Source organism: Medicago sativa, chromosome 1 (assembly GCF_051527215.1).
Source record: "Medicago sativa cultivar Bolivia chromosome 1, Bolivia_mono, whole genome shotgun sequence".
NCBI classification, from domain to species: Eukaryota; Viridiplantae; Streptophyta; class Magnoliopsida; order Fabales; family Fabaceae; genus Medicago; species Medicago sativa.
In genome coordinates, this window is record NC_140749.1 from 85,811,761 (window position 1) to 85,829,348 (window position 17,588).

The following is a 17,588-nucleotide window of genomic DNA, read 5'->3' on the forward strand; positions in this document are numbered from 1 at the left end:
ATGGTAAAAAATATGCCCAACGTATCTTTACTTGTTGCGGGGACAGGTGAGGTTAGGTGAGAGGAGGTATTGACCGCTTAACAAGAATTGTTACAATCTTTAGGACAGAAGGAGTAGGACGTAAAATATATATTAAAAAAAAAAAGTAAATAGTCATTTTGGTTTAGAGATATCTAACGAATAACTACAATAGTCTTTTAATATATCAAAATTTTAAAATAATTCTTGATTGTGCACTGTGTTAGTCAAACTAATCGTTGATATTAGTTGTTCACTGCCTCTAACAGAAACTAAAAAGTTTTTTTTTTTTTGAGCAAAGAAACTAAAAAGTACTTGTCTTTTCATCTTTTAACTTTTCTTCTTTTATAAATAAAAATTTCATATACAACAACCAGTAATGGACACTAGTGTTGCTAGTTCATCTAACAAGGGTGCAACAAGGACTATTGCTGCTACAAATACTTTCTCCTTACAAGTGTCCGAAGCCATAAATGTTAGGCATGAAAATGCAAAAAAATAAAATGCAATGAAAATACTCTACAAGATGTTTTAGATAATGGAAAAGAATTGAATATCCAGCCCTGCAGTTGTATGGAATTCGAGTCTATTGAAATGGTTAAAGAATTTTATAATTCATTTGCAAAGAATAGAGGTTTTGGAGTACGTGTTTGTTCAACTAAACCGGAAAGAGCAATATTGGTGTGTTGCAATGAAGGTCACCCCAAAGTCAAAGTGTCTACGAATGAAGAAAATCAAGATACCTTGTTGAAAATTGTCTTATATGAGATGTCATAAAAAGATGCATGATTTCGCAAAAAGGGGGGTTGTGCTTTATATGATCTTTTAACCAAATAAAGAACACTCCCACTCATATTGTAATAGAGTTATGCTATATGGTACGAAACAATTTGTCGTGCATGCCACACGAATGCACACTTAACTTTACAAACTCTTTGTTTATGGACTTGTTTTATTATTTTAATATTAATCATAGCAAATAATTCTTATTTCTAGTGCCACCGCCAAATCACCTCTATACTTGCCGTCATCTTTGACACCGCCATTGTCATGTTGCATCCCATTGCCATGGCTTATACAAAAATCATGAGAGAGATCAGAGCAGTGAAGCACAAAACAGATGAGAGGTAGGTAGTGGCAAGGGAGCAGAGCACTGTAGCTTAAAAAGAAAAGAAACAGGTGGATATCATCACAAAACAATTAAAATATTCATCTTTTCACATTAAACCATATTGTTTCAAATGGACGAGGATTGTGCATTAGGAGCAAAATAAAAATGGAGAAGGGGATGTGAAGATGAAAACACAGCATAAAAATGGAGAGAACCGTGTTTGATAAGGTCAAATAAGCATAAGAAACAACATTCGCGTGATTAGCACGAAAAAAACTATCGTGTTATTTAGCATTTTTCATTGTAATAAAGTACAACCGCATTGTCGATCAATTTTATTTGGTTGTGTTTTATTACAAGATGAGTCAGAGAATTCTTTCACATAGCTATTTAAAATGGCAAAAGTTATGGTGCATAAGTCATTTTCTTATGCATGGTGCATAAGTGTTGGAACAAAATGTGTTTAACAATGAACCTTAAGAGTTTTGATGATAATAAGGTATTAAAAATTATCAATTGGACTAGCTAATATTTGTTCAAGTGTACAGTACCATATACAAAAAAATTACATCTTAAGTAGGTTCTGAATGAACAAAAGAGAGCTAAGAATCAACAAAAAAGAAGCTTAAAGCGTCTGAAGAGAAATGCTCCTGAAGTCCAAAAGTGCTCCTGAAGAAATTGCTCCTGAAGTGGTGACCTCATCAGAAGCTGAAGTTCATCAGAAGCAACTTCATCAGAAGCTGGAAATCACCAGAAGCTGAAATTCATCAGATAGAAGAATTAAAGCTTCAAAAGTTGTTTAATGGATTCGAAAGCATTGCAGAAGACTTGGAATGTGAAGCAACGGTCATTTTGAAAGGATTTGAAGGCATTGGATGCTTATCTTCAAAAAGTGTTGACAAAGTACAATTGTACGAAGTGTACAACCACTATCTCCACTACTCTGCAGTGTCCTTGCTACAAGACAAGAAAACAGCTCTGAAATACAGCTTTGCCTGCAACAATGTTCCTTCACAATGGGAATGGATTTGAAATTGATCCTTCATAGGACAACAACCATATCAGGCAAAAGATCATTGGTGATTGATCAAAGCTTCAAACGACTCTTTTTGACGTGCTGGCAATTTCACAACGTCTCTTTCACACCTCTATATAAAGGAGTGAAGATTCAGAGATTGGTAATGCTGAACACAAGACTCATCAATATTTTACAAGTGCCAAAACTCTGCTGAAATTGTTCTGCATTCAAATTTCACTTAAAATTTTTGTTTTTAAGTTCATATCTTAGAAATTCTAGAGTCTTAAGAGTCTATATCTGATTTGTATTGTGAACACCACTGATTGTATATCAAGTGTTCAACCTCAAACATTTTTCCTTGTAATCTTGTTTGATTAGAAGTCTCTTGCAGTTGTGCTTGAGCAATAGAAGTCTTTTGATTGTGTGCTTGAGCAATTTGAAGTCTCTTGCTAAGTTTAGCAGTGAGCAATTGTAATCAGATATTACATTTTAGTGAACTCTCCTTGGAAGTGCAAGGGGGGCTGGACTACTTCCGGTTTGTGGAAGGAACCAATATAATTGCTTTGTGCCTTTCTTCTTTCTCTCTCTGTTTTTATCCGCTGCATATTAGTCCTGAATTTCACTTAAGAAGCAGTTCTCACTTTGCTTCTGATTAGTGCTTTCATCTTAGGAGAAAACGAAGAAAAGGCTAACACAATTCAACCCCCCCCCCCCTTGTGTTTTTTTCACCTTCAATAAGGACTTCACAACCATCAGATTTCACTTATGTGCTTTTTCAATACAACGGCTACAGTTTCACACTTTCTCACTCCATCCAACGCTTCAGATTTCTCCATCAACGAAACTCTACTACTCTTCTTCTTCTGCACCACCGCTTCCAGATCCACCGGCGCCGGCACAGGAGCCTCCGCATTCGAATATCCCTCCGGTGGAAAACCCTATCGTATCCCAAAGCTTCACAACGCTTTTGCCGTTGGCGATTTCCGATAGCGAAAATATATCGGTAATGTTACGACGACAACTGCGTAGAAATCCGTCACCGTTGCCAGAGCCTTTTAATCGGAAATATTGACCTGATCTATTTTCATCTTCTTCTTCATCATCGCCTTCAGATTCCGAGACGTGGATGACAACGAGCAGGTTTCGTCATCGTTGTCGCTGAAATCATCTTCGGCTATGAGAGGAGGAATAGAAGAAGTTTTTTGGGAATCTGATGATGAAAATGGTGTCGAAGAGTGAAGAATCAGTGGGAGCGAAGAAAGTGAAAGAGTTTGTGGCGTTTGAATTAGGATAAAGGAAACCATTAAGTACATCTAATGGTTTTGGAGTACAATTCACAGAAACCATTTCCACAACAAAATGATTTTGGAGTCCAACTCACAGAAACCATTTCCACTGCAAAATGGTTTTGGAGTCCAACTCACAGAAACCATTTCCACTGCAAAATGGTTAATGTGTTGGGACTTATGCAGGGTGCATAAGGATTTCCTTATGCACCATAACCGCTCCTATTTAAAATATGGCTTGATGTAATGAACGGGAAAAAAAAAAAAAAACCTACATCTATAATGGTCTCGTTTGTTTTGGATTTTTTTAAAAAAAAATCATTTATTTTTTATTTTTAAGTGTTTGTTTAGAATTTTTAGAAAAATCATTTTATCAAAAAAAAAACCTATTTTGACCCTAAAATAAAAAGTTATTAGGATTATCATTTCTTAAAATCTATTTTTTTTTCAACAACAAGGAGATAACACATGTGCATGTTAAAACACATTTTTTTTAAAAATGGAATTTTATGGGTAATGAGCAATCAAAAAAAACTTCAGATTTTTTTTAAAATCTCTAAAAATTAATCTCTAGATTCTTTTAACACAAAATCTATTTTTTTTTAAAGGTAAAACAAACACACCCAATAACTAATCAAGATTAGCAATTGGAGCAGTTGGGGAAAAAGTATTTCCAGAAACTCAACATCATCTTTGCTTGTGGCACAAAAGAAAGAAGATTCCTGAAAAGTTTGGCACAAATATATCACAAAAAGTCTATATTCAAAGGTGATCTAAAAAAATGCATTAGAGATTCTCGTGTCCAAAGTTTTGAAGAAGAGTGGAATTGTGTACATATTGGAGAATCATAGATACCAATTTATAATAGAAGCACATTTTAAGCACATTAATACTACTCAAAGAAGCAAAAGTATTAATGTTTTTTTTATTCTTTCGTGGATGCAACAACAGCTTTGCAATAATTTATGGTAAAGTTTGAGAAAACAGTAGAAAGAAGGGGAGATTATGAATCCAAACATAAAAAGCGCATTTTAACTACTGGATGAGCATGCTTCATTTGTTTATAAAAGAAACATTTTCTGCAAATTTCAAGAAGAGCTTGCAAAGGTCAACAATCTCACTAAAAAGAAGATTCGAAGAGAAGGACCAAGATATGAGTATGAAGTGTCTAATGGTTACAACCCTAAAGATGCCTTCATTGTCGATGTAGATTTAGACTCAGAAGTTGCTAAATCTGGCAGCCAACTATATGAACTCACGGGCTTGTTATGTAGACATATACTAATGATTTTTCAATCAAAAGGTAATATGCAAATCCCTGATCATTTCATTCTGCAACGTGTTGGACCAAGGATGCTAACAAAGGAATTGAGTTTAGTGATACTTAATGTGGTTTTGATACTCGGGTGCATGCACAACAAAAAGCAAGTCAATTAGTTGCTCTTGCTGAAGAATCAGAGAATTTATACAAGTTCATTTTTCTAGAATTCGGTAACCATCGTGTTTCGGCTATGAAAATGAAAGCAAATTTATCATTTGGTGATAGAGTACAATACTTTTTAGAATTCACAGTGCAGGTATCTGAAGAACCCAGGATATCAAGAGGGACAGATTGGCTACCAGCAGAATGTGATGTTTCAATTCGTCCAGGATGGTTTTGGCATAAATCAGAATCACCAAAAAAACTAAGTGAGCTACTTGATGTTTATTTATTACAAACTAGACTTTTCTATTAAAAAACACAAGTACATAGAAACAACTCCAATGGAGCTACACCCGTTTGTTCCAGTCTCAGTAGTGGTCAGTCATCAGTGCCTTCCCTTCGTCTTCTCTCGTGGAGCTTCCACTTAGACTTCTCGATCATTCTCTTTTCTTCTAAATTTGTTCACTATCAAACATTTAGAATGTAAAGTACCAAATGAGCATAGAATCAAATGAATCAAGGTTATTACATAAGCATCAATTAAACAAAACTAACCATGTTGTTCATAATTCAATTTTCTACCATCTACCTTAGAACACACAATTCACATACTACAATATGATGGTTTTGATACCCACTTTCAAATGAGTGAATTGCACCATGCATATTTGAAAAATATTTAGGTAGTCACGAATATTTAGACACACACAAATAAAAATATATTTCATTTCATTATTTTTAAAACATATTTTATATAATTATTTTCTCTTTCTATTTATTTCAAGTGTGTGTGACTAAAAGGTGTGTTCAAATGCTTATGTCAGACTCAATTGTTTTTGAACAATTTATATCAAACTCAAACTTAAAATAGCCAAACTTTGCAAAGTCTGTCCTTCTAACTTCTAAGCCATTCCCATAATCGTGATACACGGGAACTAACTATTCGATTAAGCCAAATCATAATGCTGATTTTTTTTTGTGGTAGACTATTTTTTTTCCCTCTGCATGTTACTCGTTGTGTATCAAACTAGTAAAATGTTTAGTTTAGCGTAATTGGAATAAAATCTCTCAAAATGCAAAACAAATCAACAGTTTTTTTTCCTTGGTGAATTTTTTTTTTTTTTGAGGGATGGTTCCTTGGTGAAATTGAAATTCCAAACAACAATGGTTAGTTTTTTTGTTTGTTTTGTTACAAAGTTTATCAAAACAACAAAAAAAAGGAGGAAAACAGGAAAAACCAAGAACTAATCCTTAGAAAAAAAAGTTTCTGCTGTGTCAATCTTGAAAGAAGACTCATAATATCATCCAAAGGAGAAAGATGGATGAGGAGGTCCACAATCGATAAAGCTCCAAGTTTGGCCAAAGAATCGTTTAGTCATTGAATTTAATTATTTTAATTACATAAAAAATGGACTTAATTACACTTGTAGTCCAAGTATCGCGATAGAATGTGATTTTGATCCTCCATTTTTTAACTAGTAAGTTAGATACTACATATTTATCTTCGATTGCAATTGCGTGGTTCCCTTATTTTCTCTATTTATTTATTTTTGGGTTAATTAAGTTTTTAGTCCCTATAAATATTCACAATTTTGTTTTTAGTCCCTACCAAATAAAATCACACTTTTTAGTCCCTGTGCCATTTTCCTTAAGCATTTTAGGGACCAAAAATGTTGACGGAAAAATTTTATAGGGACTAAAAATGCTGATGAAAATTTGTATAAGGACTAAAATGCTGATGGAAATTTTATAGCGACTAAAAAGCGTGATTTTATTTTGTAGGGACTAAAAACAAAATTATGAATATTTATAGGGACCATTTAATTAATTAACCCTTTATTTTTTGGGTAAAGATGAGATTGAGGTCCCCACATTTTCCATAAATAAATAACAAGTTGTGTCAAAAAAAAAAATAACAAGTAAATTAAAAATCCGAGATTCCAAACGAATTTTTATGAAGAGCAATGTTATATCTCTAGAAAAAAAACATCAAGAATTCTTCAAGAATAAAGAGCAACCAATCACAATGCACTATTTGCCACAATTCAAGGAGGTGTGGCTGAAAAATAGGAAGTAGACAAATAAATCATGCAATTAAAACTTGCCACATGTGTCTTGAAAAATTCTTGATGCTATTTTTCTAGATAAATAGCATTTTCCTTTTATGAATAGTATTAGGAGTTTCATGTTATATATGTATCGTGTACATGTTGATTGTTACTCTTTACATAAAGTAAAAATAAAGCAGTATGTCATCCATATATTTAGTAAGGCCATTATTTATTTCTGTGAAAAGCATTCACATGCAGTCCATCATCAATTTGTAGAGTGAGCATGGTTCTATATTTCACCAATTTATTTTGGTTTGCTAGTTTAAAGTTGTGGCTACCTAATAGAACTGCAGAAAATATCTTCATATGTATGCAAAACTTCTTGCCAAGGCTAACTCTTGGACCCGTATGTGCTAGGAGGTCACATTTATAGTAGAGTTACATACAGTTGTATTGTGAGACTGTTTGAAAAATAGCTAGGTATGGCAACGGGACGGGGCGGGGTGGGGCGGGTTTAAGTATTACCTCCCGCTTCCATGCACCCGCCCCGTCCCCGCCCCCAAACCATACTGGAGGTAAAAAAATGAACACCCAACCCCGCCCTCAATGGGGACGGGTCTCCCGACCCAGCCCCCACCTGCGAAAACTCTATTTTTTATAAAATATTTAAAAAATGCACATTTTTTGATTTTTTTCATAACACCAAAAAACAATAATTATACTAATAATTAAATATCTAATAAACTTTTTTCAAAAGAGCAAAATAATTATAATAAACATGTTTCTAAAAATTAATAATATATTAAAATAGGTTGGTGTTTATGGAAATAAGATTATAGAATTTAATAAAGTAAATTTCAAAAAACGGATGCATGGCGGAGGTGGGTGCGGGGCGGGTATAAGCATCCCCGCCCCCCGTACTAAAAACCCAGATCCCCCGTCCCCACAACAAATATATTCTAATCAACAAAAATAGTACAACACTTTGCCAAAGAAGTAATTCTATTATTTTTAGGGTTAATTAAGTTTTTAGTCCCTATAAATATTCACAGTTTTGTTTTTAGTCCCTACAAAATAAAATCACACCTTTTAGTCCTTGTGACATTTTTCTTAAGCATTTTAGGGACTAAAAATGCTGATGGAAAAATTTTATAGGGACTAAAAATGTTGATGGAAAATTTTATAGGGACTAAAAAGTGTGATTTTATTTTGTAGGGACTAAAAACAAAATTCTGAATATTTATAGGGACCATTTACTTAATTAACCCTTATTTTTATTATGTTCTGATATCGATTATTTTTATTATGTTATTAGTAGTATTTAAAATATTTTTTGCGTGTTGAAGTGCAAGGTAACAATTCAGTTTGGGAGAAACCGAGCGAGATGTGGTTGAAGTGCAATGTAGATGCCGCGTTCCATGATCGTAACCATATTACTGTTGGAACAAAATGTGTTTAACAATGAACCTTAAAGAGTTTTGATGATAACAAGGTATTAAAAATTGTAAATTGGACTAGCTAATATTTGTTCAAGTGTACAGGACCATAGTTAAATTTTTACATCATGAATTGGTTCTGAATGAGCAAATAAAGAGCAAAAGAAACAACAAAATTGAAGCTTAGACGCTCCTGAAGGCAACTTGCTCCTGAAGAGAATAAGCGCTCCTGAAGTAAAGCCGCTCCTGAAGTTAGTAAAGTGCTCCTGAAGAATAGTGCTCCTGAAGACAAGAGGTCCAGAAGCTGCGTTATCAGAAGCTGCCTCATCAGAAGCCATTTCACCAAAAGCTGAAGATCAACTGGATTTGCAAAATTCAAGGATTCAAGAGTTGTTTCATGGATCGAAATTCATCAAAGGACAGCTAAAGATTAGTGGAACGTTACAACGGTCATTTCAAAGGTGTTTGAAGACATGTGCTTGCAATTTGGACGAAAGCGTTGACATTGTACTATTGTACGAACTGTACAACCACCTTCTCCACTACTCTGTTTTGTGTCCACGCTACAAGACAAGAAAACAGCTCCAGAATACGGCTTCGCCTGTAAAGATGTTCCTTTGGATTAGGAATGGATTTCAAATTTGTTCTTCATAGGACAACAACCAAATCAGGCAAAAGATCATTGGTGAAAAATCAAGCTTCAACAACGACTCTTTGATGTGCTGGAAATTTCACAACGGCTCTTTCACACCTCTATATAAAGGAGTGAAGACTTAGAGAATTGGTAATGCTGAACGAAAGACTCACAACATTTTTACAAGTGCCAAACCTCTGCTGAAATTGTTCTGCATTCACTTAGAATTTCTGTGTCTCAAAGTTTCATCTTAGAAATTCTTAAGTTATTGAGTCTGTATCTGATTTGTATTGTGAGCACCTCTGATTGTATATCAAGTGTTCAACCTTAAACAATTTTCTGTGTAATTTTGTTTAGTTAGAAGTCTCTTGCAGTTGTGCTTGAGCAGGGAAGTCTCTTGATTGTGTTCTTGAGCAAAGGAAGACTCTTGCAAAGTGTGCTTGAGCAAAGGAAGTCTCTTGCAGGTGTGCTTGAGCAATTGTAATCAGATATTACTCTTAGTGAAATCTCCTTGGAAGTGCAAGGGGGACTGGACTACTTCCGGATTGTGGAAGGAACCAGTATAATTGCTTTGTGTCGTTCTTCTTCTCTCTCTCTGTTTTATTCCGCTGCATTTAGATTCTGATTACCACTTCAGAAGCTGTCTCACTTAGCTTCTGACCAGTGTGTTCAGTTTTTAGGAGAAACGAAGAATTTTCCAAAACACAATTCAACCCCCCTTCTTGTGTTTTTCTCACCTTCAATTACATCTTTTGCGTGTTGTGTTAGAGACTCCCGCGGGCAATTTATTCGGGCTAAAACAAAATGGAAGCGGGCAAATATGACAATTTTGGAGGGGGAGGCATTAGCCTTACTCGAGGCCCTTCACTTTGCTGATGCGAACAGATGGGACCGGGTTGTGTTCGAGTCCGACTCATCTACTCTAGTGCAAGCTTTATCTTCTCCGTGCCATGGTGATTCGGAATTCTATGCTATTGTTTCTAGTATTATTTATCAGTTATCTTTACATTCCAACTTCGAGGTGAAGTTTGTTAGGAGACAAGCGAACATGGTTGCTCATAGCTTAGCTTAGCTAGGGCGGCCTGTTATTGGGCATGTTATTCTTCTCCTTCTTGTATTGAACATTGGTTGATTAATGATAATAGTTAACTTTGTTTCTGTCAAAAAAAATATTTTTTTAAATAAGTAATTAGTATTTACAATCTTGTTACTATTAAAGTTTTTTTTTTTTAAAAACGTTACTATTAAAGATATATTTCGAAAATATATATTTAGTGATCATTTTAAAGAGAAATATGAAATTTATAATTACAATATTTCAACACCAGATACGTGTGCGTACACATAAGATCACTGCTCCTTTTTTCGATCGATTACAATTGTGTTAAATTAAAATAATTTTTCTTTATTATTAAAAATTTGATATATTTTGTAAATATGTATGGGAAATGTTAACGAGTGTCTCCAGGTCACTCTTTAAGACCTTTAAATAGTATTTTTTTATGAAAATATGTGTAATCAATGCATTGAAAATCAAAATATTTAACTCTTTTATAAAATAATTTCTTCTTTTAAAATTCTTGAAGAATGCACCGGAAGCACTCGTTAACAAGACATCATTGCTAAAACAGAGTAGTACAACACCTTGCCAAAGAAGTAATTACATGATCACGTTATTATTACTTATCACAACAAATCTATAATAATCCCAGAAAAAAAAAAGTACACCACCTTGCCAAAGAAGTCATTCCATTATTTTTAATTTGTTATCAATACTCTCTTTAAACCTAAATATATGTCGCATTTTAACTATATACACTATTCACATAACCTATTTAGAGCATATTATTATAGATCAGATCTATATTATAGACCAGATTTATAATGATCAAATAAAGATAAATGTTAGTATAGATAACTAAAAATATTACTAGTCAAAAGTATAAAATAATTAATTATGGTGGAACTCACTTAATGATAGAACTTATTATCTATTTTTTGTGTTTATCTTTCTCCAAATTGTATACTCAATTTATTCATCCATATGGAGAGATCCTAACATAAAAGTTAACTGGGTTTAACAAACTAAACCAACATAAAAGCTAATTGGTCTTAACAAACTAATAAATATCCCAGTAGCACTAACATGACTTAATAAAAAATGAGCATAATAGATTAAAAAGTCAAATAGATTTAGTTCAAAACCTTGATCAAAACTATGTGATTTTTTTAATCACTTTTGCTTATTTATATGACCCACGTTTATTACTGGGAAATGCTAACGAATATCTCAGACACTTTTTACGGACCTCAAATGGTATGTTTTTATAAAAATTTGTGTATCGATTGCAATGAAAATTGTCATATTTAACTTTTTGAAGTAATAATTTTAAATTTTAAATTCTTAAAAAGTGTTCGAAAATACTCGTTAATAAGACCATTAATTAATATTTTATTACTCGAATCTTTGTGAAATCCGAGCCACTCTTTTATAATTAAAATTAACAAATCAATGGTCACATGTGAAATGGTCCGTTTATGATAATGGGTTTACCTTAGACCCCCCGCACAAGCAAAATGAAAGCGACGCATAGAAGCAAACCTTTTTTATCCTCGTGGAAAGTGAATGAGAACAGAAAAATCAACATGTGAACCATTGTAAAGTGCGATGATGACTATAAGACAAATAATCAACTGAACATAACACACATGATGATTTTATCTTCACTTCACCTTTTGTCTTAGCTCTATTCAATATTCATCCCATTTTTCAACTCTTGTTCCCATTCCCCTCAACCCTCAAAAGAAAACCAAACAAAAAGAGAAAAAACAATCAAGATCACCATGGCTAGACTATGCTGTTCTTTTTTCTTATTTACACTATTACTCCAACTAAACAATTTCTGCATTTCTATGCTAGAACAAGTACCAAGTCCACCATTACCAATTCTCCCACTCCCAACATATTCACAATTAAAATGGCAACAAAGGGAGATCATAATGTTCCTTCATTTTGGTGTCAATACATTCAGTGACAGTGAATGGGGCACAGGCGATGAAAATCCATCAATATTCAATCCAATTGGACTCAACACAACCCAATGGGCCAATGTGGCAGCTGAAGCAGGAATTTCATTGATGATATTAACTGCAAAACACCATGATGGATTTTGTCTCTGGCCATCTAAGTACACTAAACATTCTGTCATTAGTAGTAAATGGCAAAATGGTAAGGGTGATGTTGTTAAAGAGTTTGTCAATGCAGCCACTCATAAAGGAATTGATGTTGGGATCTATCTTTCACCTTGGGATAGACATGATTCTAGATATGGTGATGATTTGCTTTACAATGAATACTATTTGGCTCAATTGCAAGAGCTTCTTAAAAAGTGAGTCTCAAATTTTTCTTTTGTATATTGTGATTGCTTTGTTTGATCTCATAGATTAAGTGCATGTTTGGATCGACGGTAAATTTAGAAGAATGGTCGTACATTACCGTAATTTTAATAAAAGTTACGCGTATCACCGTGATTTTATCAAATTTATTGTCAATCCAGATATCCAATGATAATTAAGAATTTGACATTATATTGTACACTTTTTATTATAGATATCAAGATGTTAGGGAAATTTGGTTTGATGGAGCAAAAGATCCCAAGGCACAAAATGTTACATATTATTTTTCAGATTGGTTTTCTATGGTGAAAGAGTTGCAAAGTTCTATCAATATTTTCTCAGATGCTGGACCTGATGTTAGATGGGTGGGGGATGAAACAGGGACTGCAGGGGACACGTGTTGGTCTACCATTAATCGAACATCTCTTTCAATTGGAGCTTCAAACATAACTCAGTAAGTGCTCTTATTTTTCTTTTTTAAGCAAAAGCATGCCAAAAAAGTGGTTGATTCTACATTTTGCCACTTACACTGAAATCTATGGTGATTAACATAGCTAGAATGATAAGGTACGGAATGTGAAGCTTGAGTGCTAACTTTTCTTTATAAAGAAAGTGCATGATCTCCACTCAGATCAAAAGGAAAGAGTAAAGAAACTGCATTCTTTTGTGATCTATATTCCTTTCTAAATCAAAAGGTAGGTAGGTACTAAATCAAATCAACCATCCTAAGCAAAAAAAATGTGGGTTACCAAACCGTTGTCTCATAAATCATGTTTATGCTTAGTTGTGTAATTTTTGTCCCTAAGCAACCAACTAATTAAGTCTTCAATTATTTCGATTGTTACATTTCGTTTCAATAAGTCCTTCCAAAATTTAATGGTCCAAATGTTAATGTTAGAATGCTAAGCTAGATGTGAGGTTAATACTTAATTAGTCAAACATGACAACAACAATTAGGGCGCATGATTGAAAGAGAGAACACTAACAAAAGGAACTTTATTTTAGGAATTGAGGTATGTGAGATACCTAACCCTAAGATTGATGATAAAATAGATTATAATTTAGACAAAAACTCTCCAATTTATATTCCGATCAAAAGTATTTTTTTTTTTTATAAACTATGATCATTATAATTATATTAAACAGTTTTGAGGTCTTCTCAAACTTTCAAAACAGTTAGTCAAGTTTTAAATATAAGCAAAAGTAAAATGCATTTGGTCTAAATTTAAATCAAATACATTTGACTTTTTGGTTATATTTATGACCGAAGATGTACCTTAAAATTGAATGTAATATGTCGGTCTCATGCTAAGGTCAAACTTAGGTTTTGTTAAGTTTATCCTAAACTATTTCCAGCCATATGTGTGAGAAGAAAATTGCATAATCATGATACATGGGGACCTAAATATTCAATTAAGCCAAAATAGTAGTGTTGACTTTTTCTTTTTCTTTTTTAGAGGTATAGACTATTTTTTTCCCTCTGCGTGTTCCTCATGTGTGTATCAAACTAGTAAAATATTTAGTGGGATCGGAATAAAATCTCTCAAAAAGCAAAACAAATCAACGGCTCCATCATGAACAAATTATATTAACTCATACACTAGCATACCTATAATATTTTTATTATACTTTTTAGGATTAATAATTCATGCTAATCACAATGCAGGTATCTGAACACTGGTGATCCAAAAGGGACAGATTGGCTACCAGCAGAATGTGATGTTTCAATTCGTCCAGGATGGTTTTGGCATAAATCCGAATCACCAAAAAAACTAAGTGAGCTACTTGATATTTATTACAAATCTGTTGGGAGAAATTGTGTGTTACTTCTTAATATACCTCCTAATACAACTGGTCTTATATCTGAAAATGATGCACATAGATTAAAAGAATTTAGAAGTGCAATTAATACAATATTTCATAAAAACATAGCTGAAGATTGTTATGTTAAAGTTAGTAGCCTGAGAGGAGGAAAAGAGGGAGGGTTTGGTCCAGAAAACATGTTGGATAGTGACCATTTGTGGTCATATTGGACCCCACGGGAAGATGATAAGGAAAAGGACCATTGGATTGAAATTTGGGATAATGATGGAAGTTTAAGATTTAATGTGATTAGAATACAAGAAGCAATTGGACTTGGTCAAAGAATCGAACGGTATGAAATTTATGTGGATGGTAAATCAATAATCAAAGGGACAACAATTGGTTACAAGAGGCTTCATAGGCTTGATGGAGATGTTGTGCATGCTCGTGTTGTGAGAATTAGATTTATAAAAGCTAGAGGAGTGCCTCTTATTTCTTCTATTGGATTACATTTTGATCCTTTTTGGCACTCAAGGTTTACTGCTGCAAGAAGAAGATAATTATACATTGTTCTAGGAAAATGTTTATCGTTAAGAAAAAGTTTGACAAGAAAATAAATGATTATATGTGGCAGCATGTAACATAGAATTTGATGGGTCAAATCTCTTATTATTATGCATTCTTCTCTTTATTTCTTGTATAGATCTTTCGTAACAAATAGCACTGTTAGTTGTTTTATGTCAAAAAGAACCAAAAATAAAAGTATTTTTATTTTTCCATTCAATGTTTTTTCATATATATTTTTGTCTCAAAGTATCGTGATTGGATGATAAAATAAAATCCCACTAACTACTTTTCTTTTTTTGACAAAAAAAAAAAAACTCATTAACCATGGTCTTGGTCGAAAAGCATTTAGTACACTAAATTTAATTATTTTAATTACTTAAATAATATGCTCAATTACAATTCATGTGTCACAAATCACAATTGAATGATTTTGGTACCCACTTTCAAACGAGCTAATTGGACAATACATATTTAGAAAATATTAAGACGGTCACAAATATTTAGACACGTCATTTAAACACACACACACACACATATATATATATATATATAGGGGAATGCTAATACACACCCACCTTAAATTTAGAAGGTGTGCATTAGCATCCTACACCTATCTACTTTTGACAAAAAATACCCCTTTTCTCTTTTTTAATTGTCCTTATATGAATACCCTTTTAAGTAATTTCTCACTAATTAAAAGTTTCTCTTTCTTTCTCAAAAGAAACCTTCACCACGTCGGAAAAAAAAAAAAAAAACCTGCACTTGATTTGTTTGTTAGAGAAGAAGGTGGATAAGCCATGGAAACTAGCCATAAGCAATTGAAACCAGCTGGGATCCAAACGCAATCCAACCATGACCAAAAAACAAAATCTTCATATTCTTGATAAAACAACATGGTCGGTCATGTCAAAAAAACTCACACCACACCCTCAACAAGCGTTGGGAAAGCGCCGTTCCGCCGGCATCTAGTTCCGATTCCGACCTTCCATCCTCCGTGCACTACCCTCAAATGGAATACGGGGATGCGGAATTCCTTTGACAACGGAATACGGTGGCGCGTAGCTGGAGATTTGGGTCCCTTGTTGTTGGCGTGTTATTGCAATGAATGAGTGGGCGCGTGGCTTGGAAGGATTCTTTGAGAAAGAGAAAGAAACAATTAATGTGTTGAGAAATTATTTAAAAGGACATTCATATAAGCACAATTAAAAAAGAGAAAAAGAGTATTTTTTGTCAAAAGTAGCTAGGTGTAGAATGCTAATGCACACCTTCTAAATTTAAGGTGGGTGTGTATTAGCATTCCCCATATATATATATATATATATATATATATATATATATATATATATATATATATATATATATATATATATATATATATATATATATATATATATATATATATATATATATATCTTGTAAAATATATATATATATATATATATATATATATTTATATCTCAAACTCAACCAAAATTAACAAGTTATGTCAAATTCTTCTTCTTTTTTTGGGTGGAACGTCAAATTCTTACTTTTTTTTTTTTTAGGGAAAGGTGCTTATAGCATTTCATTAAGAATCAAAGATTCAATACAATTGGGTATATAAAAATAAATAGCGGGACTTGCGAGAAATGTGGCTTCCCTTGCAAGAGTGTGAGCCACCACATTAGCTTGTCGCCTAATAAACTCCACCCTAGAGTTCGTAAATTTGAACGAGAGTAAAGACCGGGAAGCTGTGATGATGTTACCAAATTCGGTTATATCTTCCCGACCCGAATAAAGAGCTTCTTTTGTGGTTTTAAAGTCGACCTCAAAATCAATATTATCAAGCTGCATATCACTCGCCCAATGAAGCGCATGGTAGAGGCCCAAAGCTTCCCAATATCAACCGGATAAACACCAATAAAGCTAACTGTTCTAGCCAACACAAAAACACCCCCTTCGTCTCGGATACAAATACCAATGACGGTTTTGTTTCGGTGACTAGAAAATGCCGCGTCTACGTTGCACTTCAACCGACCATGCTCGGGAGGCTTCCACCGCTGCTGGGCAGCAGTTGGAGCATCGCTAGCAGCAACACTAGCAGCTGCCAGTTGAAAAACAGCAGGAGCAGCAGCTGTTACTGCAGGGGCATCAGCTGTTACAGCAGGAACAACAGCTGTTACAGCAGAGGTATCAGTGTTAACAACTGCTAGATGCGTACCAACAGGGGCTGCATTCATGTTTGCAACAGCAGGGCCATTCGCAAGTTGCCAATCATCAATTAAGGACCGCGCTCTTTCCACAACTGTTGCGCAAGTCTCTGTAATGTCATCCCACACCTTTATGTTCCTATGCTTCCAAAGGCTCCAACAAATTGCAGCCATCCGTTGGGAAAGTGTAACAGATAAAGATTATAACAAAGCAAAAATGACCTCAATGGCTGAAGACGTCAATGTCACCGCACCTTGAACCTCTTGCCATAAACCTGCTATAGTCCAGACCTGAACAGCAAAAGGGCACTCAAAAAATACATGAGATAAATCCTCATGATTAGAATCACAACTTACGCACTGAGTGGTACAATGAACACCTTTATCCAACAACCGAACACGAGTTGGTAAACAGCCATGACACATACGCCAAATCAGATTTTTCACTTTCGGGTGGGTTTTAAGCTTCCAAATTCCATCCCAATATCCCGGTTTGTGAAGGTGGGAGAAATCAACTAACTCACTGACACATAAACGGTACGCACTACGCACAGAATAACGCATGTTCTTCTCAGCCTTCCAAATAAAAGTATCTTGTTGAACCTGCTCAAATAAAGGAGTGTTAAGAATTTTAGAAGCTAAATCCTCACTGAAAA

General features: G+C 34.0%; 1 protein-coding gene across 1 annotated transcript; it reads left to right on the plus strand.

Moving 5' to 3' along the window:
• The first annotated feature begins 11,684 nt into the window (after nucleotides 1-11,684).
• Nucleotides 11,685-14,878, plus strand: LOC146958528 (alpha-L-fucosidase 1-like). The gene is made up of 3 exons (XM_085740047.1): nucleotides 11,685-12,366; nucleotides 12,588-12,827; nucleotides 14,040-14,878. The coding sequence occupies exons 1-3, from the start codon at nucleotides 11,822-11,824 to the stop codon at nucleotides 14,734-14,736; spliced, it is 1,482 nt and encodes a 493-aa protein (XP_085596173.1). The 5' UTR covers nucleotides 11,685-11,821; the 3' UTR covers nucleotides 14,737-14,878.
• The last annotated feature ends 2,710 nt before the right edge of the window (nucleotides 14,879-17,588 follow it).

Bases quoted from the DNA above. Each gene is read 5' to 3' on its own strand.
- LOC146958528 (XM_085740047.1), top strand. From the start codon at position 11,822: ATGGCTAGACTATGCTGTTCTTTTTTCTTATTTACACTATTACTCCAA. The intron at 12,367-12,587 runs GTGAGTCTCAAA...TTTTTATTATAG, and splicing joins TTGCAAGAGCTTCTTAAAAA to ATATCAAGATGTTAGGGAAA. The intron at 12,828-14,039 runs GTAAGTGCTCTT...ATCACAATGCAG, and splicing joins GGAGCTTCAAACATAACTCA to GTATCTGAACACTGGTGATC.